Source organism: Lagopus leucura, unplaced genomic scaffold (genome assembly GCF_019238085.1).
Source record: "Lagopus leucura isolate 7727_CA_CO unplaced genomic scaffold, USGS_WTPT01 Super-Scaffold_100001, whole genome shotgun sequence".
NCBI classification, from domain to species: domain Eukaryota; kingdom Metazoa; phylum Chordata; class Aves; order Galliformes; family Phasianidae; genus Lagopus; species Lagopus leucura.
In genome coordinates, this window is record NW_024962262.1 from 101,081,788 (window position 1) to 101,109,119 (window position 27,332).

At 41.3% G+C, this 27,332-nt stretch overlaps 1 protein-coding gene across 3 annotated transcripts in view; it reads right to left on the reverse strand.

Annotated features, from left to right (window-relative positions):
- Positions 1–18,695, reverse strand: part of EPHA1 (EPH receptor A1) — a 31,511-nt gene extending 12,816 nt beyond the window's left edge. Inside the window, exons 1-5 of one of the 3 annotated variants that reach the window (XM_042867709.1) lie at positions 18,680–18,695; positions 18,337–18,560; positions 15,104–15,171; positions 3,337–3,612; positions 1,328–1,718 (exon numbers count right to left, since the gene is read on the reverse strand). In XM_042867709.1, the coding sequence (XP_042723643.1) occupies positions 1,328–1,718; positions 3,337–3,612; positions 15,104–15,171; positions 18,337–18,424 (823 nt within the window). In that variant the 5' untranslated portion in view covers positions 18,425–18,560; positions 18,680–18,695. Of the gene's footprint in view, positions 1–1,327; positions 1,719–3,336; positions 3,620–15,103; positions 15,172–18,336; positions 18,654–18,679 lie in introns of those variants that run through there. The other 2 variants (XM_042867708.1, XM_042867710.1) reach the window with 2 other exon arrangements.
- Positions 18,696–27,332: the final 8,637 nt, after the last annotated feature.

Genomic DNA, 27,332 nt, shown 5'->3' on the forward strand with positions numbered 1-27,332 from the left:
TTCCCCAAAAGGCAACCTTCACCATCTCCTCTAATGCTCAAATAACACACTGCTCTTGGGACATGAAGTTACCTCTCCCTGTCCCTGCAAGGTTCTCTCTTCACTTTTCCTCCTGGGAGATTTCCCTATTCTCTGCTGGTCATACAAAAGACACTGAAGTTACAGCTGCGCTTAGGCAGAGTGGGATAAAAGCACAGACAAAAAATGAACCTGTGCAGTGATAGCAGCCAGGGCCTGTCCAGACATGACAGCTTCCCTGCCCCTTCCCAGGGGAGTGCTCTCAGGAGGGCGGGGAGAGCTCTTATAGTACCTAAGTGGAAAAACTGGCTGGGCTGTATAAGAGAGGGGTTTTCTGGAGAAGGGGAAGGATGTTGGGTTTCAACCTTTGCTAGCTCTCCAAGCAAAGTGAGTGGCAAAAAGTGAGGATTCAAAGGGGCACCAAATCCTTGCTGTGAAACGAGGGCAGAACAGAGCAGAAAGACAGGTCGCTCTGCTGATCCTGGAAGCAATGCATGGATTCCTTTTCCTGTTTTCTGAACTGTCTCAGCTTTATGCTCCATGGCTTTGAAGACAACAACAGAGATGTGTTTTTATCTCCTTCTCTGCATTAACACATATTTCCCAAACCACAGTATGTATGCTCTCCCCTGACATACACATGTAGTTGCCATAAGAACCTGGATCCTGTCCCCTCAGTGACAAAGGGAGCCCTGCCCTGCGTGCTCCAAGAGGCCTGTCTCACTCTGTCATTCCATTACCACAGTGATCCCTATGGCTGCTAATTGTTCTTCCTCAGAAATGAACCAGGTACAGATGGTATTATGCAATGTGCTTTATACAATTTCCCATGGCAGAAGAGCCATTCCAGTCCAAGCAGAAGAGGGCATAAAGGAGAAATCAGCCCCACTTTGGCTCTCAGCTTTCTAGTCACAGGACAAGCACTGTTCCATGCATCTGATCCATCAGCCTGAAAGAACAAGGCTTCCATTTAAGGCTTGGGAACCAGTTGTGGAGTGAGTCAGTGTCAATCACACAGTTACAGCTTGCAGAAACTAACTCTAAAGCTGAAGGCTCCTGGATGAAGCCCAAGAGGGAGTGGAGAGGAGTTTGCAAGTCTTACACTTGACACATAAGGAGAAAATCACGATTGGAAAAGAAGCTACACAAGGGAGAAAAGGCATAAGAAATGCCTGGCAGGCACAGAGGGCAGGCAAGAGAGAGGTAGGACACACTAACTCCCCTACACTCACTTTGTGCTTACAGATACTCTGATCTCCAACTCCCTGGAATCTCTCCCATGGCCTACAGCCACTGTCTGTATACTCACCTACGCAGCTCCCATCGACTTCCTCAAACCCCACAACACAAAGGCATCGGCCCATTGGTACCAGCCACTCCCCATCTGTGCTGCAGTGCATCCTTGGGGGAGAGCCCGTTTCTTCAGCTGCATTTTCCACGCAGACACCAGGCACTTCTGTGAGCCCCTCCAAACCTGCTAGTGTCTCTGGAAAACGGGCAAGGCCTCGTACTGCCTCTGGGCAAGTCTTGTAATACACTCGGACAGACACCATTGCTACACAAGCCCCAGAGTTCTGGAAAGCTAAGTAGAAGCCCCGACGAGACAGCTTCCCAATGGGGCACACTTCTGTGTTCAGCTGCATGGCACCAGATTCGATGTCTCTGTTTGTGAAACTCCGATCTGCTGCCACAGTGTTGAGCTAAGCAAAAGAGAAAAAGACAACAGCTTAACATCCGAGCAGGCAGCAGCTCTGAGATACCTATGCCTGTCAAACATATTTTATGCTAAGGACTTTCACAGACATGGTTGACTGTTGCTAATCTCAGTGCACTGCATGCTTTCTTTGCTCTTGGAGGAAGTGTTAATGACTGGTTGCCACTATCTCTTGCTTCCATACTTTTCACCATTTCCTTTCAACTCATTTGCAGTAATTCGCTGTCTTACAGAGTACACTGTGTTCTGGATCTGTGATCTTGGATGTCTGTAGGAACTACCCCTACTGGAAATTAACAAATCAGGAGCAAATCTCTCCTGTGATAATTTTTGTTTGCAAATCAATATACAAGAAAATCACAGCAGCACTTAGGGATGTGTTTTTGAAGTTGACCAGCGAATTACAGCTACCTGTTTCCAAACTGCACTTGATACAGATCAGAGCTTCTACTCAAGTTGCTCATCATGCAGTATTCAGTACTCTTAAGCACTGAAAACACTTGGATGAAAAATGCTTCCACACTTTTACTTTCCACTTCCTCACCAACAAAACAATGAGACTGGGAGAGAAACATTTTCTATGGGTAGATGGGAAAGGCCTCCATGACAAGATGTGATACAGAAAAGCTGGACTGCAGGTGGGGTGGTCTTTTTTCCTGAAGACCTTGAAAAACAACCCTCTCCACTGTAGGCCCCTCCCTGTTACTGAACAGCACCTGCTCCAGGTAGCTGGATGGTCAATTAAAGAATCTGCAGAGCAGCTGCTTCTGGTGGTGGGATCATAAAGCAGATTTAGGAGTTGTGGAGGTGTCAACAGATATGTGCAGTAGGCCCCAGCCAGAGGGGAAGTGCAGTGGAGAAGGGAGGAGGGGAATCAGCTACCCTAGTCCTGCTCTTCCTGTTGTAGCTTTTACAATTCTTTGTTTTCATAACATGTCATTTAAACTGCAGAGGAAAGAGCAGTCAATCTAGGTCTGTGGTTTCTTTTAGAATAGAAAATAGTTACAGAAGTCCCTCTATCAAAAAAGCTGGCATTCCCTTTTCTGTAATTCAAATATTTCTATGACAAGATAGCAGTACAACAGGAGAAACAGCAGGTAAAATGTAGTGGTGCTGAATACTTTCACACAAGGGAGAATTTCATTAAAACAAGCTAACACCTCCAGATGTAGAAAAGAAGACCCTATATCCGATAACAATCAGAGCAAATGATCAGAAGCACAGAGATTTGATTTGGGTTCTGTTCTTCACCTGGTTTATTCTTGATTTATTGCCTAAGGCAAGTCAAATTCTTTTGGTCTCCGCTTTACTGTTTCTAAAAACTGATGTAACAATGGGGCACTGTTATAATCCTTTAGAATTCTCAGCTAATTTATGCCCAGTTTAATAAGGATTTAAGAAGAATTGGAGGTCTGATCTCATTTGAAAACTGTTGCCATTTCTGGCAGAGGCCGCTCTGAGCACCAGAGAGGGCACCTAGGGCAAAGCTTATTCTAAGGATAACACTTATACTTTTCCCTTCCCCACATGCTGGTTCTCCTGGCTTCCCCTAGCCAGTTTAAGCTGAAAGAGATGACACGGTCTTTCACCCAAGCATTACCAACCTTGATGAACATTGGGCGGCGGAACTGGATCCCGACATCCTGCTCGGACTCCATGTAGTAGAGGTTGAAGGTCTCTTTGCAGGTCACCACTTCACCTTTGAAGCTCTTGCAGTCTCTCACAGTAAACTTCAGCTCCACATAAATGCGAGATGCTGCCTCGCCCCGATAAATCCAGTTGGTGCGAAGCCAGTGATCAGTGTCACCCTCAGAGAGCACGCTGCAGTCCTGATACATATAGACTGGGGTACCATTTATCATCTGCTGCACTTCACTCCACTGCTCCCAGGGTAGAAAAAACACACATTAGATAGATGTGAGAAACAAGTTTCACTTACTCCAGATATGACAAAGTCCAGCCTACAAGGTCTGTTCTCATATAGCATACAGCTCATAGCCTGCCTAGCTGATAGGCAGGCAGCTGATAGGCTTATACTAAGCAAAAGTGGCGTGTAGTCTACACCACCATACCTGCCTAACTTTACAAAGGAAGCACAGAGAATATGCTAATGAGGATCTAATTCATTCCAAACTGAAAGGAGCCACAGTGAATGGATCCTTGCATAACCCCTTCGTCATACCTTTGTTTCAATGTCTTTTTCATACGCTGTCTCATCTTATATTTAGAAAACTATTCCCATGTATGGTCCACTTCTCCCTGCCACTGTTTATATGCAGAGTGTACAGTAAGATGTGCCAGATCAGGACTATTATCTGCCCCTGAAAATAGTGCACAATACTTTGGGGTAAGTGAAGAGAGAGCGTGACACAATAGGAATGTCAATTGCAGAAGGACTGTGTTCATTAATTTGGAGTTCATGCTTCTCTGGTTGTGATGTTTTGCTAAACCTTAATTTAACTATTAAAACTCAGTTGATTTTCCAGACTTCATACTAGATTCTGCTTCTTGTCCAGCCAAATAATGGCTAGGAGGAGGATGTGTGCCCAGCTGAATATATGACCTCACTGATTTTATTTGCATGAATCCAATAGGGTTTGCTAAGTATTCTACCATGAGCTTTCACTGACTTTTCTGAGCTTCTATTTTTGTTTCCTCGCCACATGTCAGATATGAAATGAAAAGATTATTCAATGTTAAGTAAGTTACACATGAGAATTGAAACTTGAGAAGGAAGGTTTTGTCCACAGGGAAAACAACTTAGACCCTTTTTTCCCCCCCATGTTAATACAGCCTTTTTCATAATGCTTTAAATATTTAATCAAATTAAATTGAAACAAGTGCCCACATAACTATTGGCACAAGTTTAAGCATCTTGGTTTTAAATACACCCCAGGTTAAGATGTAATTTAGGCCTCTGTCTCTATATTACACTAGACTGTAAAGTCTCATGAGCTGAGCGTGATATTCACACATTCCTCTTCTCTAGCCCCACCACCTCCTGTGCACACAGCGCAGCCCTGCTGCCTCTCTCCCGGTTTCTGATCCCACAGATCAAATACAGCCTTATACGTTATTCTGATGACTAGCAGAGGACTACAGATTGAGTCACAGAGTGCTGAAGTAAATTCTGCTTTTATGCCAGGACTTGGAGCACACTTCCTGTACAGACCCATTCAGAAAAATACCAGTGCTTTCTCCAAGCCAGCAAGCACTGCTGATAGCATGGTCTCATATCACTCTGTTCTCAGCCATTTACCTAAGTGCATACTAGCAGTTTCCTCCCAGGAAGTTATGCAGATGGTATCTATGTGTCCCTTCTTGCTTCCTTTTTTGCCGTGTAATTAATCTACAGTGTTACCCCACCCTCTTACTCTGACTCAGTTGGCATATACATGCACCACATGGATTTACACTTACTTCACTTACTGGAGGTCAACAGAGGGTAGATAGCAGGAGAGTGAAATAGATTGATCAGTCTCAGTTATTCAACTTGAAATGGCAATCACCCCTTGCAGTATTTCACTGGAAAACTTCTGAACTAAATTGACAAGATATCCTGAAGTATTATTTATTTGTTTATTGTACTTATTGAAATGAAAGAGAAGTTAGAAAGGGAAATAATGACAAAGTAGCTTTCATAAGAAAGTGCCAAGGTTAGGAATGACTTTTGAAAGCATTTTTTTTTCAGAGCACCTGCTTCCACCAAACTGACAGGAAATCTAGGACTGTATTTGAAGGCTGAGAGTTACAGAAGTTGCCATTAGGAGTTTGTCACAAAACAGTGCCGCAGATAAGTTCCACCAGAAAGTGGTTTTTTCATACGTCACTAAAAGATATGAATTGCTGTGTTGCATGTCTCGAAAATACCATTTTCACAATTTAACTGATAAGGGCCAAAGCTTCGCTTTCAGTAGTGTTGGCTCTGTTTTTTTCCTTTGAAGTTTACTACTAGAAAAAAATACAACTGCTAAGTCCTATGTTTGTTAGCTCATCTCAGGCCAGCTTCTTCCAGACTGAGCTCTTCAGGGCAAAAACATCCATTGCAGTTTCAAGTGAAGTGTGGTGCAAGGGAATAACGAGGGAGTCAGATACGTTTCTTCTAGACTCTACTGCTGATAGGTAAAGGAAATAAAAAGAGAATATCTTTTATGCTAACAATACAGAACTATTGTTAAATATGTTTCTGACTTCATTACTCAGGGAAGATTTTAAATTCAAAGTAGTGGAAGAAAAGTGTTAAATATAACACTTAATGAAAGGGTGATGAATCCAGAAGTTGCTAGGCAACTGTCTCACATCCTCAAAGAATCTGCTGCAAAATCAAAATGTATGCCTCGGATTTTTAATGTAATATTCTTAATGAATGTGTGTGGTAAAGTCTGGTTCAATCAATATGAATTACTTGTCTCTCCAGCTTGTTGGCCCATGACACTGATTTAACCTCCTTTAATAATGTAACTTTCTACCAGTTTCATTCCAGACACTGTATCCTTACTCCAGGCATTCAAGAGAGCCACATTTAGTAGCTTGCCTTTCTAAAATATCTAAGGATACAGCTACTAGATTGGAGGACTAAAGGGTGCTTCTGAGGAACTAATATACTAAAGCAAGCACTTAGCTCCAGAGATCTGTTCTTGGCAGTCTTTGTACAATAGAGAGTACAATAATTCTAGCACAGGAGTTTGCATTAAGTGAACAGAAACCCTAAAGATCATTCAGTGTAAGTACTATCTCAATAATCTCAGAGCACTGCAAGTTTAGCAAACAAGAAGGCAACTTTCCTCCCACTGCTGGGTTGGATTCAATCTTAAAGAAAGCAGTGAGGAGAAGAGCTGTCTTTACAAGCTAGTTCATAAAGACATGAATGAGAAACCAAGGGTGCACCAATAGATATTTGTAGTAAACAGTAATGGTTTAGTCTGCCTTGTGAATAAAGATCCAAAGATAAGACAGATAGATGCCTTTTAATATCTGCCTTGATTGACTGTGAATTGAAATCTAAGGAAGGCTTATTTTTTTTCCACCAGTATGCCTTCTCTAGATCAAACCCGTGTCCAGAAGTCAATATAAGACAACCTGCAATCCCTTCATCCATGGGCCACTATATATAGGGTCTGCCATAAGATGTCAAATGAAAATGAACCAGGACATACAGTGTGTATGTCTTCTTGAAGCCACTGTCACAGGCTCTGCAGGCATCAGTAAAATGTTTCCTTTTTTTTAATTACTTTTTATTTTTGTATTTTTTGTCAAAAAAATACATGACAACAAATAAAAATTCCACTCGTTACAAAAAGTAAAGCTAGCAGTGACAGAGAAACTGACTATGACAGTATTACAAATCCTCAGGCTCAGACTGGAGTCACGAGAGCTTGTAGTTCACAACAGTAAATCTGTCTCTGTCTCTGGCTTGCCAAGCTCTTGTCCTGTCTCCTTTCAGATAAGAGCCTGCCTGCTGTGACCTATATTTCACTTGCCTTCAGGTTAGCTCAGCACAGTAGCTTCCAATCTGTGTCCTGCACACCTCTGGGGAAGGGCACAGGGATACTTTTAAGACGCTTTTAAAAAGTAGCAACAAAGCAAGCATCTTGCTGGTAAGCTGGAAGTTACTAAACTAAGATGCATGTCTCCACTGGAAAGGCTAGGAGTTCATATGCTGAAAACCACTAACTTGTTTAACTTGGGGTTGGAGTTGCCCGAAGATCAAAAGACTGACTTAGTACAGCCAGCTCCAATGTACCTGTACTTAGAAAACTGCATCACTTTCCCATTTAATTTGCAACAGAACTCAGAGTGCTATTTTAATCCATGAAATCTTTTCCTGAAGAAAAATCCCAGGGCCCAGAAAGAGCAATCTTTCCCAGCAGCACTGATGTCTCAAGCCTAAAATCACCTAAAAAGAGCACAGACGGCTGAACGATTTCTCAGTCTTCCCACTTGCAGAAAAAGGAGAGAAACAGCAGAACTTTTTGCCTGCGGAGCCTCTTTGACTTTTGTATAGCATTTGCATGCCATCACGGCAAAAAAAAATTCTTGACATAGGTTCAGACCTGAAGGCTAGCTGTACATTACAGATTTAGCTACATTACACTCTTAGCGTAATGTTTCAGAGGAGAGCCCATGACAGTAGAGACACCATGCTGATACCTGCTGTGATATGGAAAGCAGGTTCTCTTTGGATAAAATACATCCAGTGACAATCTATAGTAGGCAAAGCTAAACCTGACCATGAAAAATAGCAGCACAATACTGGTATTTTGAAAATATTCCAGAATTAAGTTAATGTGACCCTTCACTGAAATTCTCTCAGCACTCTTGCAAGCCTTCTTTCTGGTGCGGAGGGCAGTTTAGATGATGATGATGAAAGAAGCCTGTTCATTAGTCAACTAGACTTTTAACTTCATGAGTCCTATAACTTCACATCTAAGAACAGCAGAGGTTGTTTGTATTTCTTTGAACTTTTGTCAATGGTCAGACAAGTTTGATTTCATCACATTGTCACGGAGCCTTCCATACAACAGAGGAGTGATGGTTGCTTGTCTGCATATCTTTCTGGGTGGGATGATATTTTTTTTTTCCCACAGTGATCCATTGATTATTTTCAGGGAGGAGCAACAGCATTGTGTAATTGTTTTTCCTTTAGGGCACTAGTGCATAGGTCTCTATCCCACCCACCTCCTTACAATTTAACTTGTATTCATGTCCTTATGGGAAGGTAAGGTGCTAATTTGAGCCACAGAACTCCAGTGCATTGTTATATAACCTGTTTATCAAATCCAGGTTCTGTTGTCTGCACATTCTCAGGACTGTCTGGCCATACTAAGGTCTTGCGTGAAAACAGCCTTGGTCACAACAGATGCTACCAGCTCAGGGAGAGCGATAGTCTTGTCCAACACTTCATATAGGCATGTTAGAACATTTACATCTTATGTATCTGCTTTGGTAACACTCATTAACAATATCAATAATTATAAAAAAGATAGGAACAGAAAAACAGATTATGCCTCTAAGGCAGAATTCATGTCTAAAATCCTGTTAACAATAAAGCAAATGTTACTCTCATCTTATTTGTGCACTACATAAATTGTAGTTTCTAAATAGAAGCAATTTATTTATTTATTTATTTTTTTCAGGTAAAGAGCCTGGTATGATGTGATTTGTGGTTTTGTATGGTACACTTCCAAAATTTAAAGGGAACCTGAAAAACGAATCTGATGGCAATGAACAATACGTGCTCTATTTCTATAGGTTCCTTTTAAAGATGAGCATCAGATCAGATTGGATCTCACACCAGGACAGGGCAATTGTGCCTTCTCTCTGGAACATTCAAACATACCTGAAGAAAAGAAGTTGCAGAAAACAGCAGCATGAAAGTCACCATAATGGTGTAAATGACAGGCTCTGGGCCAAGAACGGAGAAGGCAAGAATAGGTCTTAAAAGCCACAGAAATAACAGAAATAACCTTCCAAGAAACCAGAGGAAATTACCAAATTTTTCTGCTAGTTGGCCTTTGAATTAGTAAGAATCACACTTCAAAGCATGAGTCAACCCAGCAAGGACGCAGCATGCAGAAAAAAAAGCCTTTCCTTTCTAACTTGTCTGCCTGCGAACTCAGCAGCATTCTAGTTGATACTGTAATAAAATTTGTTTTGCTTTTAAACTTTAAATAGCCTATTAGTCTTCTCAGAGGACCTTGCTATAGGCAGCCTCATCTGAAGGCTCCAGCTGACTCCTGGCGCTTTTGTGTTGATGTGAGGAAGTTCAGTGAACCTTGTCCGCTCCCGTCTATCAGCTATAAAAAGATGAGCCAAGCTTCTTGAAACTGCTAGGCAACAGTGCTGTCGTCATTGCAGTGCCTGAGCAGCCATGGTAATGAATGTAATGGTTGTACAGCATCTTCACTTTAGCTTAGAATGTTGTTTCTGTCTTTCAAGTCATAAGATTGAGTTCACTAGCTGAGGTTGCTTCTTGGGTGTATGGCAGTAACTTCAGCCTCAGCTACTTTGTCAGTGGCTCATGCAATATGAGCTACTGTACTACTATTTAATAATTTACAACTAACTTCTTCTCATCTCACTTTCCTTATTCCCCAGCCCACTTTGTTTAATATAGTAAAGTATATCTGGATACGCACAACATTTTTTTTCCTTCTCTCCCAAATATACATACAGTAACTACTTATCATCAACAAGTATCCCCATAAATCTGCATATCAACAGCAGTAGGGCACGTCAGGATATGGCTGAAGCCAGAGCTATTCACATTTTCATTTAGTTACTGACTTTTTTAGTCATTCGTCCTTTATTTCAATATGGAAACAATTTACCTAGAGGTGTTAAAAACCTATGCCTGATACCTAAGTAGAGAGCAGGCTGGGGAGTGTAATGATGCTTTCTTTCAGGATCAGAAGCAACAACAGCTCTTTGAGCTAGTTCCTAGAGAACGTGCATTATCAACAGCTGTGGAAAGAGATGCACACAATAGCATTTCTGGTGGTTATTCTTCATACTATCTTCAGATGCTGCAGACTTGCTGAGACTTGTTCCGATCTGAATGTGGTACTGATGATTAAGTGAACTACTCAGGTTTAGTGAAATAGGAGTGCTATGCTGAAATCACTTGCAAATTGAGGGCTGTGTGGACCACAACATTGTTTTGTTCATGGCCAGGCCCATCTGTCTGAGCAGAAATGGTGGAAACAGAAAGCAGCCATCAGATAGTATCAACAACTGGGATCTACCTTGCCTTGCTACAACCTGGAGGCCTGTAAACAATGTGGTCAGTGATATAAAAAATTTGCTGACAGGTCACAAGTACTTGATCTAGTCTATTAGCTAAAGCAAACAATTGAGCAGCATGAAGTTTTTACTATAACATGCATTTAACAGAAAAATAAAATGTCAACAATAACAGTTTGAACACTAGCTTACATAAGTTACATTCATATAGCTTTAGCAGTTGCTACATTCATAATCAGACCTGTGAAACATGGGCTACGGAGCTGCACAAGAATTCCATCATTTCCAAAGCTTTCCAAGTGTTTTAGGAACCACAGTAACTGCAGCTATTGGCTATTTCTGAAGAGGGTTGAGATACATTAGGCCACTGTGCTTTACATGCCTATTCTTTGTTGTGTGTGAAAATGAACCAGAGCTGAGCAGGCCAGGTACCATTCACAGTAGGGGACTTGGCAGAAAGTCTGTAACTGATAGCAATAGTTTGATGTATGTGTGGAAGCAGCAGAAAAAAAAAAAAAAAAAAAAAAAAAAAAAAAAAGATGTCCTCCACCTCATGCAGAGTACACAAAAATGGCAGGCTACAAAGGATTGAAAAATCATCTGAATTTTCTATAATACTATGTTCCATGCAGAAGTATAATATGAGAAAAGTAAGCTCTCTAAACTAAAAAGCTACCAGTTGAGAACTGTTCATTTCTGAACTTCTGATACTAATACAATAGGGCAAATTGTACCTATTTATACAAGTTGGCAACTAGTGTGCTTCTGATTCTGGAAGTAACAGATAACCAAATTAAAAATGAAGAAACTGTTAAAACAATCTCTTCTGTCAGCATTGACTGTTGTAGAGCTGGTGAAAACTTGCCTCCAAGGAATGCTGGGTTAATTTGCAATCCATAGAACAGTATAAAGACAGAATGCCATCTTGAGAGGCCCACCTACAATACAAATGGGTAAGAACTTAAATATTCACATATACAAAGTTGAAAATGTGACTGGACTATATAAATGCTGTTCGTGTACACACAAAAATGAAATCAGAAATAGTAGACAAAAGGAAAATTTCAAGACTGGCACACAAGGTAGGCATAGAATAATCATAGCAACTAAACACAAATATTGGCTTGCTGAATACATTTTATCACAGGCCTACATAAACTGATAGAGTGAATCACAGGAATAGATGTGACAGAGCTGAATACATTAAATCAAGTAGAACTGGGAGAGCCTTATTTTGCCTCGGCTAAATGTACAAAATCAAAGTGCTGACAAACAGAACACTCATGGAAAATAAAGAAATATTTTGGTGTGAAAGGACCTCTGGGTCCCTAGTCTATTCTGACAAGGCAAGGCTAAATTCAGAGCCAGACTGGGTTGCTCAAAACCTTATCTATTGAAAGCAAACTTCAAGAGGATAATGCAGCTCCTCGTTACCATCTGTTCAAAACTGATGTAATTATACTTGAAAGCAAAACAAAGATACATGATTTTTATATTGTTATTTTACAACCTGCCAGGAAGCAATGCTACTGTGCCTTGTCATTTTGTTTAGTCATCACAGCACTTCAGAAATACTTTTCCAATAGATTTGATGATTTTTAAAATCAGTGCAAGGAGCCAGACTGCCTGTGCAGCATGGGATGACCTTAAAGAATCACAGAATGGTTGGGGTTGGAAGGGACCTTTAAGATCATCCAGTTCCAACCCCCCTGCTATAGGCAGGGGCACCTCCCACTAGACCAGGTTGCTCAAAGCCCTGTCCAGCCTGGCCTTGAATGCTTCCAGGGAAAGCACGTCCACAACCTTGGGGCAGCCTGTTCCAGTGTCTCACCACTCTCATGGTAAAGAATTTCTTCCTAATCTCAAGTCTAAATCTACCCTCTTCCAGTTTAAAACCATTTCCTCTTGTCCTGTTGCTACATGCCCTTCTAAAAATGTCCCTCTCCAGCTTTCCTATAGGCCTCTTTCAGGTACTGGGAGGTTACTATAAGGTTTCCCAAGCCTTCTCTTCTCTAGTCTGAAGAGACTAGCTCTCTCTCCCAAGCTTTCTCAGCATGTCCTCATAGAGGAGGTATTTCAGCCCTCTGATCATCCTTGTGGCCCTCCTCTGGACCTGATCCAACAGCTCCATGTCCCTCTTGTGTTGGGGGCCCTAGAACTGGATGCAGTACTCAGGTGGGGACTCAGAAGCAGAGCAGAGGGGCAGAACCACCTCCCTCAACCTGCTGGTCACACTTCTCTTGATGTAACCCAGAATATGGTTGGCCTTCTGGGCTGCAAGTGCACATTGCTGGCACATGTTGAGTCTTTCATCAGACACCCCAAATCCTTCCCCACAGGGATGCTCTCATGCCATTTTCTGCCCATCCTGTATCAGTGTTTGATGTCAGAGCAAGTAAGTTTTTGGTTCCTGACACCTTCAAAGTGATCATCATTCGTTTTCTACCATGTTAGAAGAGTGGTTTCTACCACTGTACTGTAATATACATCTCCATGCTTATTTGATATTGCTATCTCAACAGTCCACAGTAATTGATTAAACAAATTATCAAGGAATTTGCTGGGTGATGAGGGGGCTGTGGAGAGAGAGAGATAAAATTATAGGAACTACAGTTTGCCTTGTTAAGGGCTTTGTTTTTAATAGCTTTTATCTTAAAATGAATCAAACACGTCGTAAACACCTATTACAAAGCAAGCTAGCATAAACCTTTTAGCCAACAAATTTCTAGAGACACTTCAGTTTTATGTCACCGCTAAACTTAGGTAAGATTTTAGTTAGTTAGTGTAATGCTAGTTAGTGTACTCTAAAAATCAATAATAGTGACCTGTGCTATCCAAAACTGGCTGGGATTCACTTTACAGCTTGGACATAGGCTGCACATGTATTAACAAAAGCATTGTCTACATTTGTACAGACCCTGCATTACCATGAAAACATCAAACATGGCAAGCCACTTCATGCATTATCACTGGCTAAAGAAGAGCAGAAAACAAAGGTGTAATTCTGCCTCCACAGAGTTAACCAACCTCCTCTGCGCTATGCCTTGGAGACCTTATCCGTATAAAGCATGAATATTCCTCACAGCAAATTCCTTCTGTGTGTGATAAGTGTATTGACACAAATCCAGCTCACAGATGGGAGATCTCTGGCACCCAAGATTAGATACAAGTAGCATTGTTATATGAAATACAGCTCTTTCCTGTAAGCCATACAGCTCACATGTTTCCAGCCTGTTAATACTGAAGCTAGTCAGTCTATTCCATTTTAATCTCAGCTCTTTTGTGTCAAAAATGTTCTGAATTAATCTCGGTTCTTTTTCAAACACACTTCCTTCTGCATTCTGGAAGATCAGTTTCTGAAACTTGTTCAAAGTTCAATTCCAAGAGAATCACCCATTGTTCCATTTTTGCTAGTGGCAATTTGTGAGCCCCTCCAACTAACAGTTATCAGGAAATGACAGACAAAATCCTACAACGGAGTTGCTCATCAGAAGTCAGTGAATCCATTTTTCATTATCAGTCATCAGCATCTTGATCTATTAGATTAGCATGCTCTCAGACCATGTTCTCCAGCATCTTCTAAAATTCCCAACTGCAACTACATGTGAAATATATAAGGTTATTTTTTTAAAAAAGCAGATGTAGCACAAACTGAAGGGTATGGCAATTCTTATGCCAAACCAGGTGTTCTGTGACAAAGGTTTTGTCTTCTTTCTAACATATTATTTTTTAAAATGCACTTTTCAGTTTCTCTCCATGTTTTCAGACCTCATCCTGAACGTGCCTACAGAGCAGTACTGGGTTAAAATCACCATGCAGACAGTTTATATGGACAACAAAGGGAACAATGGGCAAAAGATGATCTACGTATATGTGTCACTATGGCACCTGTTTTGAGTAGGTTATAATAACAAGCAAAATAGCCGTACAAATAAAACAAATGCAGTTATGCCTGTATAGGAAAACCTCACTACCTGGCTTTAGTTCACCTAACAAGACTACCAGGAGTAGGTGGAGGCTGGGATGAATTTCAACCAGCCAAAGCACATTACAGAGGAAAGTTATGAAAATGAGTTAAGAACAGGCTGAGCCCACATCTACTTTATAAGCAGCAAGGGTAAAGACTCTTTCACCATAGGAGAGCTTGTGACTTGCTAGAAAGATAAGAGCATGGATAAGGAGCTTTAACTACATATTAACATCCTTCCTTTCAACTGCTGCCATGTATTTCCTGAATCCACTCCGTTGTGCCTTTTTCCACTACTCCCACAGAGTCCTGCTGCTTTAAAGGAAATCATCCTCCATCACTGAAGTCCTGATGCTAGAAGGATCACTCATCTGTATTTGAGGCAAAATAGCTGTACTTAGACAAATATAACTGAGAGCACAGCACTGCCACCTCTCAAAGGATTACACTGCATTATTTCACATGAAGACTTGGCTCCTGGAATCATCCCACAAAAAAATTCAGTAGTTTGAATTTGAAAATGTGATCAGAGGTTCAGGAGAAGAAGGAGTTGCAGATGCCTGATCCTAGAGGATAGGATAAGTTTTCAGTTTGAATTCTGTTTTTCCATTTTGTAACATTCCCCATCAAGCAGTTCCCCATCCTTGAACATGTATACTCACCCCTACTTCTGGAGGATCTGGAAGCCAGCCCAGCTCACCCTGTGCAGTGCTCGTGTCTAGCAGATTCACTGAAAACCAAAGAAGGGAAAAAAATCAGTGACCTAACTCATATGTCCCATGGAATGGCTTCATCCTAGTTTTGTCAAAGATGGAAAGCCTGCACTTTCTCTGTCACCTCACGACTCCACATTCTTTATGACCTTTTATCTTCAGAAAGTACGGCTAGAGGAAGAATGGGAAAACATAAAACACTGCAGCTAGTCAGGAGTTAAAAAGTTCTGTCTCGTATAGGAGACCCCCTCCTCTTCCACCTTCCTCTCAATTAACACCCACAGGCATCTGGAAACATCTGAAAAATGCAATGCCACGCTAAACCCTGACAACATTTACTGCTTTCTAAAGCTGTCTCAGGATGGGAACAGGAGGCCGAAGCCTATTGAAATGGGAAGACAGCATTAGCAGCTGCTCACATCCTCCTTGGAATAGGAAGGTAGCAGACAAAATGGATGAACAGGCAGGCAATCAAATAAATTACCAGCACAAAAGATCAATCGGTATCAGCAAGAAGTGCCATTCAGTGCTTGAAACACCGTGGGAAAGACAGGCAGTGTGAAGTGGTACAAGGGAGTTTCCACTGTCACAGTCTCCAAAAGCCATGAGATTTCAGCTTCTCAATCTGCCTAGCTCTACACCTCTGTAGAGCTGCTGTTCACTGTCTGATGCTGGCCTAGAAATCGTTTCACTGTCTGCTCCTCAGAAACGTTCCAGCCACAACAGCGAGATAATAGCAGCTGCAGGGCACAGCACTGCCACCTCTCAAAGGATTGCACTGCACGATTTCACATTAAGTCTTGGCTCCTGGAGTCATTCGACAAAGAAATTCAGTAGTCTATTCATTTTTAGCCCTAAGAAATTTGAAAATATGATCAGAGTTTGCCCTTAAGTCTTGATCTAGAGTGAAATTAAAAATGTATCACTTCTTAGGCAAACAAGGAGAAGGGAGAGAAGATGAAGTAAGTCACACTGCTGGATGCACAGCTTCAAGGCTGCCTTTGGCTCTGCTGGCACTGACAGAACAGACTACCGATGTCAGTGCACCTATCACAGCCCCAGTTTGCTAACACAAGAAAAAAAATCTTTGGATTAACCTTTTGAATTCCTGCGAGCGTATTCAGAGGGGTCATTTCTAAACATCTCAGAAAAGAATTTGAGAGTGAGAGGTAGGAGAGGGGAAACATTTAAATTGCATTTAAATATCCAGATTTCCTCCCCCTCGTCTGACTGCTTCACAAATACTGCCTGCCAACTACAACTAACAGAGTGTAAAGTGCAGATCAGCAGGAGTCCTGTGGAATGAGGAAGCAGGCTGTGGGCCCAGAATCGGAGATAAGAGGGATTGCACTGCTATTCTCACCTCTGAAACACCTTTTTTGGATTGGGAGAAATGAAAAGCAGGAATCCAGGTTTTGCAAGTTTGCTGCATTCATGGGATGGTCATATGGCCAAACCTTCCAAGCCACAAACTCCCTGTCCAGAAGAGACAGCTCTCTCCTGCTTTCAGTCTCTCTATTTCAGATATTATTCTAGTATTGTTGGCAGCAAAAAAAAACAAAACAACAAAAAAAAACATTCAGGGTGTGCTAGCTTGTCCTTCCAGAACCGTCACCCAGATAATATCTATCCCACACACTTCAGGCCTGAAGCAGTGATGTGGAAGCAAGAGGGGCTGTGCAGCAAGTTCTAGCAGAGAGCAAAAGAAAAGACACTCAGAAGAAGCCAGGGCAAGAACCTTCACAGTCTGTAAGCCATGTCTCATCACCATCACAGGTGTGGGCAAAGACCACTCTTCAAGAAATACATCTCTCAAAGTGAAACCCACAGCACAGATTCTTCAACAAAAGGAAGAACGAGTCAGTAGGACTGCAAAAGCAGAGGGAATGCAAGTACTTTGGGGTTGCTGGCTCTTAGGTCCACAGTCTCTGACCTAGGAATCTCACCATGGCTTTCCATTCACATGGGAAATCTACTCAAAAGAAGAAAGATTTCAGAAAAGAGGATGTCAGGGAATTGCTTGTTCCTTGCTAGACACATGAAGGAAGAGTAGATCACAGATGCAGACAAAATAAGATGTCTGAGATAGCTGAGAAGTTGGCAGAGAAGTCTCTGTGTAACTGACAACTACTGGTCACACACATATGGAAAACAGAGCCTGTGTGGCAATACCTTATATTACTTCTCACCTGGGTTCACTTTCTCCATAATGTCTACTAGTGGTTTCCATTTAGCTGAATCCTTAATACAAATATGCATGTCAAGAACAGTTTAAATGAGCATTCCACACACAGTCTGAGGTGAGCCCATGGCTGCACTGCCAGTTATGACTAAGTCCTCCCGATCAAGGTCTTGGAGCAGCAAACAAGGGGGCTATCCTTCAGAAGAAAAGCTCTGACAACCCTCACCGTACAAAAGAGAGACTCAAAAAGAAGTCTCTAGCAGAAATTAAGTGTGAGAGGTAGGAAACTGAACGGAGCTTTACTCTTCCTCACCCTTCTGTTAAGATTCCCATTTCCCAGGTGTTTCATAACTACCATGCAATTGCCAAGGTGGAAGAAAAAAAGATTACTGTATCTAATAAAAGGGGCTCAGCAGAACAGACAGGGGAAGCAGGAGGGTCTTGAAAGAAGAGGTGGAAGAAGAAATTGTAAAGCTGAGCTCTAACTTCCCACACTGAGGTAGGTTAAAGAGACTGCCTCATCTCCCACACCTCCCAGAAATGACTGCTCTCTTGCTCACAAGGGTTAACTCTCTAGTGAGCTTCCTTAGGAAACTGCGGGGGTGTTGTCGAGGGGGTGAGGAGAACAACTTCGTGAGTTTATGTTTAAGCTTGTTATCTGCAACACATGTGTTTAATGCAAACAGAGGAAGAATTCTCTTGGATCACTAGATATGTTGAGGCAGTTGTGCTTCGTTTGAGAGGGAATGGAGAGGGAGGGGGGAACAGCATACCTGAGCTCAGTTCACTGAGCCACTGAGAGACAGTGGGGGCTTGCTCTTGGATTTCAACCCCCACACCCCACCTGCTTTCCGAGGCACCAGTTTCCTGCAGCCCTTCTCTCCGGGAAGGCTATACTGTTCCCAGGACCCCACACAAGCAAACCAGGCCCCGTTCCCCACCCCTCAAAGAGGTCCCTCTCTCTTGCTTGCTGTCCAAGCCCAGCAGGTCCCACACTCACCTTCTTTCCCAAGCACTTCAGGAGGAAGGAGAGATCCAAAGAGAAGGATCCCAAGGGAGAGCTCGATCCTGCCCATCCTCAGCTCCATGCTGGTTGGAGAGGGGGCCTTGATCCCAGCCCCTGCCTGCTCTCCTGGCTCAGGCCTCCAAGCCTCGGCTCCTGCTCACAGCGCATGAATCTCTCCCGCAGCCTCCTGACTGGAGCGCGCACATTGCACAACCTCCCTGCCTGGCCCACAGTTATGATGAAAGATCAAGGCAAGTGGGTGGAGAAGCCTTACTGCCTTTACCTGTTTGAAAGGGGCTGGTCACAGACTTCCCATCTGGCAGGCAAATAAACCCACCTTAAAGGCAGCCACCTTTTTCCTGGGAGCCTCCCTCCACCTTTGCTCCAGTCCTGAGAAAGGCTCCCGATTGCCACCTCCTGGGCAGCTCTCGCTAACGCCCTTGCACCTGAGCGGGCCTTTTGCACAGGAGAACGGCCCAGAATTTTCGTCAGAAACTGCTCAGTCCGTTTCTGTCTGTGATAACGTCGGTGAAACCACTGAGCAGTGTTCTTGCTATCATCCTGGCAGTAGATATTTAGGAAATTCGTGTGTATAGTAGTGGCAGTGGCTGATACTCCTCCCCAGGTTGGAATGTGAGAGCCGTACAGCATTATCCTGTAGAATCGCTGTCTTCGTGTTAGTAAACTCCCCAGCCTGAAAGAAGATGCCTGATTTTTCAATACAAAAACAATGCTGAGAGAACAACTGAGCTGGGAGGTCTCTTGCTATGTATGAAGACCTCATGTGATTTTTAGTTTCCTACTTGAGGGACATAAATACGAAATAACTTCCTTTTGTGGTATCTCTTCTACCATTTTGATGTTCTTTCATCAACGATGTTACTCCCACTCATCTACAGCTATTATACCCCTCCCTATAAAACAGATGGTTACATTTCTGCTGTTGCTGTAAGGCTGTGTTCTTCCTGCTCTTTTCTTCCTTCTCCACAAAGAAGATTGAAGAGAGAACTTTGTCAGGTTGCCTAGAGAAACTGGAGGACCTCCAGCCTTGGAGATGTTCCAGGCTTACCAGTGCTCAGCCCTGAACAACGCAAAATAGCTCAGGAATCAGCCTTGCTGTGAAGCAGATACTGGTACTACAGACTTCCTGAGGTCCCTTGCTCCTAAATCTTTCTATGATCAGTCTGTGATTCTATAACCACATCTTTTAGAAAATCAAAGTCTATCTCAGAAGTTCCAAATGCATGTGAGAGAAATTTTTCAGAGAAAACAGGCAAAATGCTAAGCTTTAAATTTAATGTAATGCACAAATTTATTCCATTTTAATGCTGACTAAAGTGTTCTTTCTCATCCTACAGTGCTAAGTCTCAAATTTTCATGCCCTCCCTTTCCCTACTGCAACACAAAGATGTTTCCTTGTCTACATCCCATACCTTAGGTTTGCACTAGCAGAATATATTGATTTTCAGTCTTCATTTCTTCAGTTTGTGATGTAGCTACAGCTCACTTCTCCTTTTTGATGGGACAGAATAGGTGAGGCCTATGTAGACATGAAATAGGAAAGAACCATTTGCAGCTGGAAGAGAAGGCTCTGGGACTGCTCAGGAGCTCATATTGTTTATATGTGGGGGAAAAAAAAAATCAGTCTTGTGGACTTACATTCATTTGTTATGATCTACCGAGGTTTGCATCTGTAAGCTTTCTAAAGGGCCAAAGTTCTGGTGTGAGGAACATGGGGATTCTCTGTCTCTCTTTAGATGGCAGATAATCAAGAACATCTGATCTAAGCTGTTAGGAATAAGCAGCAACAGATTTACTAGAAACAAGCAGAGAAGGTACCCTAAAATTATTTTCTTTCATCTTTTTCCCATGTTAATGTTGGCTAATGGGTGTGGAAAAAAACAGAGTATTCCAGTTGATGGGCATCAGAAATTGTATGTACAGTTTTGTTACTTTGTAGATTGGTTTGCCTACATTTTCTTCCTCTCAGAATTTGTGCGAAGATAATAAAACAAAATATGGTCTGATGTCACAGCAAGATCTGTAGCAAATCTGTAATCAAGAGAAAAAAAAATGCAAAAAGTAGAAAACCGTGTTGATATCTGTAAAAGATCTGCTGCATAGCTTTGCCACGTGTCCTCTGCACTAAACTGCAGGTCCAAAGGGAAAAAGAAGGAATCTACCCAGAGGCTGTACCCATTAAAGCTGAAGCATTGCATGTGAATTTTCCACTAAGTATTTCATTGACAGGATGCTTTTACTTATTCATCTCAAGGTTGAATCTTTGCAAACTGCTGGAGGAAGCTAATTCCCTGAATGACTAGTGAAAACAAATAAACAAAAAAAAACAAGCAAGCAAACAAAAGCTTAATTCCAGAAAAGCTTCTATCTTTACATCTCCACAACCTTTTCACAGTTATGCCTTCTCAATGAGCACCACATTTCTGGCATGGATTTTTACAGCAAGGGAAGTTCATCTTTTAAAATGATTTCCAGCATCTTTTCAAATTGAAGCTCAGCCTCTGTTTCTATACCTCTTGGGTATTTCTGAATGGCAGGGCATAATTTTTTCCTACTGTTTCCCTGAATCTTGTTTCATGTATCACTGAGATTTGGTATCTACCTGCAAAATACTAACACACAACACACCTGGGCTTTCCTCCTACAGAAATATGGACTTGTGGTGAGGGAAGTGAGGGGGAATGGTATGTGCCAGGTCTTGTCTTGATTTGCTGTTGGGACAATAAAGAGGCACTACCAAGACAGAACTGGGACGTGCTTCTCTTGAAATGTAGGCAGAACTCTTTAGTATGTTTCTAATGAATTTTTTTACTGTGTTTGCTACTCCTCACATTTTGGAAAGAGCTAAGAGTTTCACCAAATCCTTCCAGATCATGAACAAAACTGAATCTAGAAACAATCTCTTGAGTTTCCCCATTTATATTGTTTCCCAAGCTAACAAAGGATCCTTACATCTGTCAGCCTTTAGTACTGGTATTTTCGAAATTGTGCACTTTGAACTAGCTGTCAGTAAGAGGTGTATATAGAACTCCCTGGTGCCCCACTCACATTTTGCAACAAGCCATACTTCAGCGCAAGGGAGGAACTTGCCTCGGAGATATCTTTGGTAGAAAGAAGCAGATCCTTGTTCTGTGACCTCTGATTCATTCCCTTTATCCACTAACTCCACAGCTCTAAGAAAAATATGTGACAGCTCTGTACATCACAGGGGACGCTGGATTGATGTTTCATTCCCTATAAAGAATCTGTGCCTTCTCTCTCTTATTTCATCTGCATGACCACAGTTTAATATTCTAGTATTATCTTTTCTTTTAATCTAGGATATTTTCTGGTTCTGCTCCACCAGCAATTATGTTAGAACACTTTGAATAGCTGACTTCAGATAGTCTACAGAAGATAGACAGACTCCTACCACCTAGCAGTTTGAACTGTTAAATTAGTTTTCTACTAGGACTATCTTTCACCCAGAAACTCAAGACATTTTTAAACAGGTATCTTACATTCCTACAAAGGAACACAAGTAACCTTTCTTGACCACAAAGTGAGCCTAACTTAAGGACCAGTGCACTTGGCTGCACAAGTAGTCAAGCTACTCATCTTTCTCCCTTCAGAAGAAAGACAAAGGCAGGGGAATGAATGAAGCTGACAGAGGCAGTGTGTACATCTGTGTTTTGATAAAATACTGTGTAGATTGGGTTTTGATTTTTTTTTCACTCAGAGGATGCTCCCTTACCCTTCCTTACATGTCTGGAGATGAACACCCTTGGAGATGTATAGGATTTGTAGGATTTGCCTGAACAATTACTGTATCACTTCGAAATGAAGACGATCTTTTTTTTTTTTCGACAGAAATCACCTTAAAAATTTCTGTTATCTTCACATCCCAGTTCTGCTCCCTCTGGTGGTCGAATGGATGTGGAGCCCTGGAAATCCCTTCTGCCTGAAGGTGTTGTGGCAGGATGAGAGAGAAACCCATCCCACCCAGCTTAAGCTGCTACATTTTGGGTAGTAGAAGTGGAAAGTAATCCAAACAGAGACATTATTTAATCTGATTTATATTCGCACTCATAAAACTACTATAATGGGTACAATTTCAAGTATCAAGAGTTCTTTAATTTCTAATATATATTATAGCATATCATATATTTACAGATGAAAAGAATTGCAGTTCTACTCTAATACTGATTTTTGACAGCTTCTGATTCCTGGGCATATTTGAAGATATTTATTTAACTTCATAGTGTTAAGTTTCCAATTTTTTATTACTTCTATTACTGACCTCTTGAGGGTGGGTTGGGGGGAGCAGGATTCAGTTTTTCTTTGAGCATTACTAGAAAATCAGCATATGTGCCATAAGCATAAAACTCAGCCCCAGAAAACTTTAATTTCTAGTAGAGGTGCTCATGGCTCCTTCAAGTAGGTTGTAGAGAAAGAGGATTATAACGTTATCAGTAATAGGTATCACAGCTCAAGTTACAGTAAGAGCAGCTTTTTTATGACAAGTACCTGCCTCTATAATTTTGTTTATTCATATTTTCTTGTTGTTCTTTCCTACTCTCAGATTAATTATACATAAGAAGTGTAAAAATACCTCACCAATACTGGAAAAAGTCACTAGGATTCCAAATACGCCATCAGCATTCATGTCACTTGTCACTTTGATAGTGCAGTTTTCAATAATTTTTGGTACACCAACAACCAAACACGTGTACAAATCAAGTTTTTAATTTCTACTTTTTAACACAATCACAGAATGGCCTGGGTTGGAAGGGCCCTCAAGGATCATGAATCTCCAACCCCCCCACAGGCAGGGCCACCAGCCTCCCCATTTAATAGTAGACCAGGCTGCCCAGGGCCCCATCCAACCTGGCCTTGAACACCTCCAGGGGCGGGCATCCGCAACCTCTCAGGGCAGCCATGAAATTTTGATGCTTTTGTTTCTGTTTCAGCTTTGTATTTATTTTACTATTTTTTACTGACAAATTGCAGTTCAAGGATCTGAAGTCATTACACTTGTCCTTTTCTCTTGCTACGGTAGCATAATATTGATGTTGCAGTGCTGCAGACTCCCACTGTCTTGTGCAAAAGTGAAATAGTTTCCCTTAGTGACAGTGTTAACAACATGTGCTCATCCAATGTGGTCTATATCTTGAGATCAAGAGAAAATATTTGAAACAGACACCTTGCTCTCTTGCATCTGGAATGAGGGTATTTTGACTGCAATAACATCTTTCCAATTCACTGCCAACTCTCTTCCCAGTTCAGAATCCCATTTGAGTTCTAAAGCTTAATCTCCTAATTAAATCAAAATATGAAAACAGAAATGAATGCTGAAAGCAATTGTAGGCCAAAAACACAATTAAATACAAACAGCATTTGGAAGTCCTGATTTTCCACAGTGACTAAGCTTAGAGGCCACATGCTGCTGGAGCTCCTTGGTCCTCCCTCAGCTTTACACCCCAATTTGTAAAAACAGACAGTCTTACATCTTTGAGTTTATGCAGGTAGAGCCAAGAGTACAGTCTGGGTGGGTACTGATCTTCTTGATCTTGCTTTTTCCTGAACTTGTCTGAAAGATAACTAAGATCAGCAGGATGTTTCAAGCCGAGAGCTTTAAATTAAGGGTATGGTGCTGTAATCAAGGCACCTGTGGGCAATTTTCTGATCTAGAGATGGTTGCCAACCAAAGTGAAACTGAAACAAACTTGCTGCTGTGGATCTTCACATCGTTCCTCTGATCATCTCTCCTGTGTTCCTCGTTGCCTCCAAATTCAGTTCATTAAAGGGGTCTTAAGGTCCATAAACCATTCAGCTGGAAAATGACGAGTTTTTAGAATCTAAAACTACTTCAGACTTCTGGCGTGAAGTTCAGATTGCTTATGGATATTTGTTCTCTAATAGCCTATTTATAGGACTGCAGACTTTGGTTTTGGTATCTTATCAGATTTTATATGTTGGATAAATAATTTTGTACAACAGCATAAAACAGTTGTATGGAGGGATCATCTCCCTTATTCTATATGTCTTCTAACTATACACGTGCGCAAGTGAAGCTCATATAACATTCTACATTTTATCATAGTAAAGCTTGTTTATCCATTGCTCTTGGTATGTTGAATACCATAAGGAAAACACAGGTACTTTCTCAATAGAGAAAAACCATCTTTTTTTTTTTTTTTTTTTGAATGGATTTTCATCCTCATGATATTAGAGTCTACACTGAGCATTTAATAAATTTAATTTAATGCATGTATTTTCATTGACTGCAACTCCATTGTTGCAAATAGCTATTTTAATTTCACCTTGACGCTTTCCTCCTGCTTCAGATCAAAGGGCAAATGAAGCTGTTTAAGCAACCGTAGGATTATTGGCATATTTGCTAAGCTCTTAAAGAATCTAAGCAAAGGGAGACTGGTAGACTCACTTTCCATGTAAACTAAGATGTATAGGCTGTGCCAACATGCTTTTGCTAAGGGTAAGTGATCATGCTGAAACTTTCCTGTTCTTCAAATTGGATTTCCAGCAGAATGTTGACTTCCCTAGCCCATAACAGAAACACACATCCTTAGCATACTTCCTGTATTTACACTCCTAGTGAAGTAAGGAAATGTTTTTACACTGAAGTCCATTTAATTCTTTTGGAGATTGATTGTTTAGTGTGTATAGAAACCACTTCTAAGAAATGTCTTACCTGGGTTGCCAGTGAAGCATGACAGTTTTTCACTGGTTTCACTACACTGAAAAGATTTTTCTGGTAACCTACCATCATCACTGGTAACGATAGGTAGCATACAGGATACATCTCCAAAGTATTTTCTTGAGTAAAGGTACCTCTTTGGTCTGTACCATTGAAAATACTGGACCTTGAGTACCTTGAACATTACTTGACATCTCTGCCATCATCATCCAAATCCTTTTCATTCTTGAGCACAAAATCTCACTAATGAGATTTTGCAGGCTGTACAGGCTGAGTGCCTACAGGCTGAGCTCTGGTGCCAAACAACTGATGAGATCTGTGTTCTCATCTAGCACCTTGCTCAGGGCAGCGTTGACAAAAGAAGTAATTGCAGAGATGAATATTGTTTTTTATGGCCATGTAAACCCTGATGTGGGCATACTGATAGGGATAGGATGGGAGATAGACTCGGGCTCTGAATTATCTCCTTGTTTTACTCATCACAGAGACACTGGTTGAAGATTGTGTCCTCTCAGAAGTTTTCCACTGTTGGTTTTGGTTCTCACACGTGTCTCAGAACTACAGAGGTAGGAGTCTAATATGGCTGCTGTTTCAGCCATGGCATCCCTCTCAAGAACATCATCCCTACCTATACAGTAAGGACAGATCTGCCGAAGTGCCCTTGACTGATAACTATCCATGAGGAACATCTCTAGGGCAGAGTGCTGCTAATCTCTAACAATTAGAAGCAGACAATACTTACATCTCTTGTTATCCCAACCTTACAACAGCCATAAAGATGTGAAGGCCTCTACCAAAGTTCTATTTAAACCACATTGTCTTTCTGCTCTTTTTTTTTTTTCTTGCCACGTATATAAGCATGTCATTACCTCCTAAAAGGCAGGGTAGAAATCTCTACTTTTACTAACTTCAGAAGGGACCTCTGGAAATCTCTAGCCCAGCCCACTGCTGGGGCAGGTGGGTGCTGAATTACCTTTGAATTAGACAGAGAAATAAAAACAAGTCCTTTTTTTTTTTCTCTCAATAATTCCATATGTAAGATCTGAGTCACAAGGTCCATTTGGTGCTTTGAAGAGCCATGGGGCAGTAAAGTATCAAATAAAATACTGAAGTTGCTTTTTCACCACTGTTCCTGAACAAAACTAATATTTTCATATTTGTCTAAGTTGTCCTGTTCTGCTTACATGTAGATTGGATATTAGGAAAAGTTTCTTCTCTGAAAGAGTGGTCAGGTGCTGTAATGGGCTGCCTAGGGAGGTCATTGTCCCTGGAGGTGTTCAAGTGATGTTTAGATGTTATAATAAGGGATATGGTTTATTGGAAAATATTGGTGGTAGGTGGATGGTTCTACCAGGTGATCTGGGAGGTCTATTCCAACCTTGATGGTTCTCTGATTCTAAACACACAAAATAACACTGCTGTGCACATTTCAGATCCTTATGTCTGCTGCACTGCAGCATATGCTAGAATTCTCACTGGTTTTGGCATAGGAACAACAGTAGTTGCAGTGGCAGTGTTATTAGATTTATGTAAGATTTATGCTGATGGATTTTAACATTCCTCAGGCGTTCTTATTTACATGATGCAGTCTTTCCTGATACAAGCTACATGATAAGACCTGTATCTGAGTCTTTGTGTTGCCATAGGAACAGTCAAAATCTAAAGCATCTCCCTATAAAAGGAAATGTTTCTCCTGTAAAACACTCATAGGAAAGTCACTCTCCTGTCAAACCAGTGGCACTTTCATTTTCATTACCTAGAATAATTTGAAGTAAGATGAGTTTACACTGATGATCTTTTCACTTGTGACGGAATGTTAGAAGTGCCACCTTATGCTAAATTTGGAGAAAATCATAGCTTAATTTTCATTTCTTTCAAAACACAGTATTTCCTTTTGTAACCTTCTAATAGAGCCCTTTGGGTTTTTTTGTGCTGGAAAACTTACCAGACTAAAAATATTAATTGACTTTCTTTTTCCAGTATCTACTTGCTTCTTGATAGAACAATAATGAAAACAAGTCTGCAGCATTAAATAATTTTGTGTTGATCTTTTGAGCATGCTGAGATGACTGTAAATGTAAGTATGGGTGTATATATGATCAGAGAAGCGACATCATAAACTGATCAGAGTTCTTACTCACAAATTGATACAACTTTTCCCTTTAAGTAGTGTTATGTCAGAGGCATTTTTGTTGTAGTTCCTTTTCCTACTTCCTTTTTTCTTTGTAGGCTGAGATGTCATTTTGTCAAAAATACATCAGTGCATGTTGTG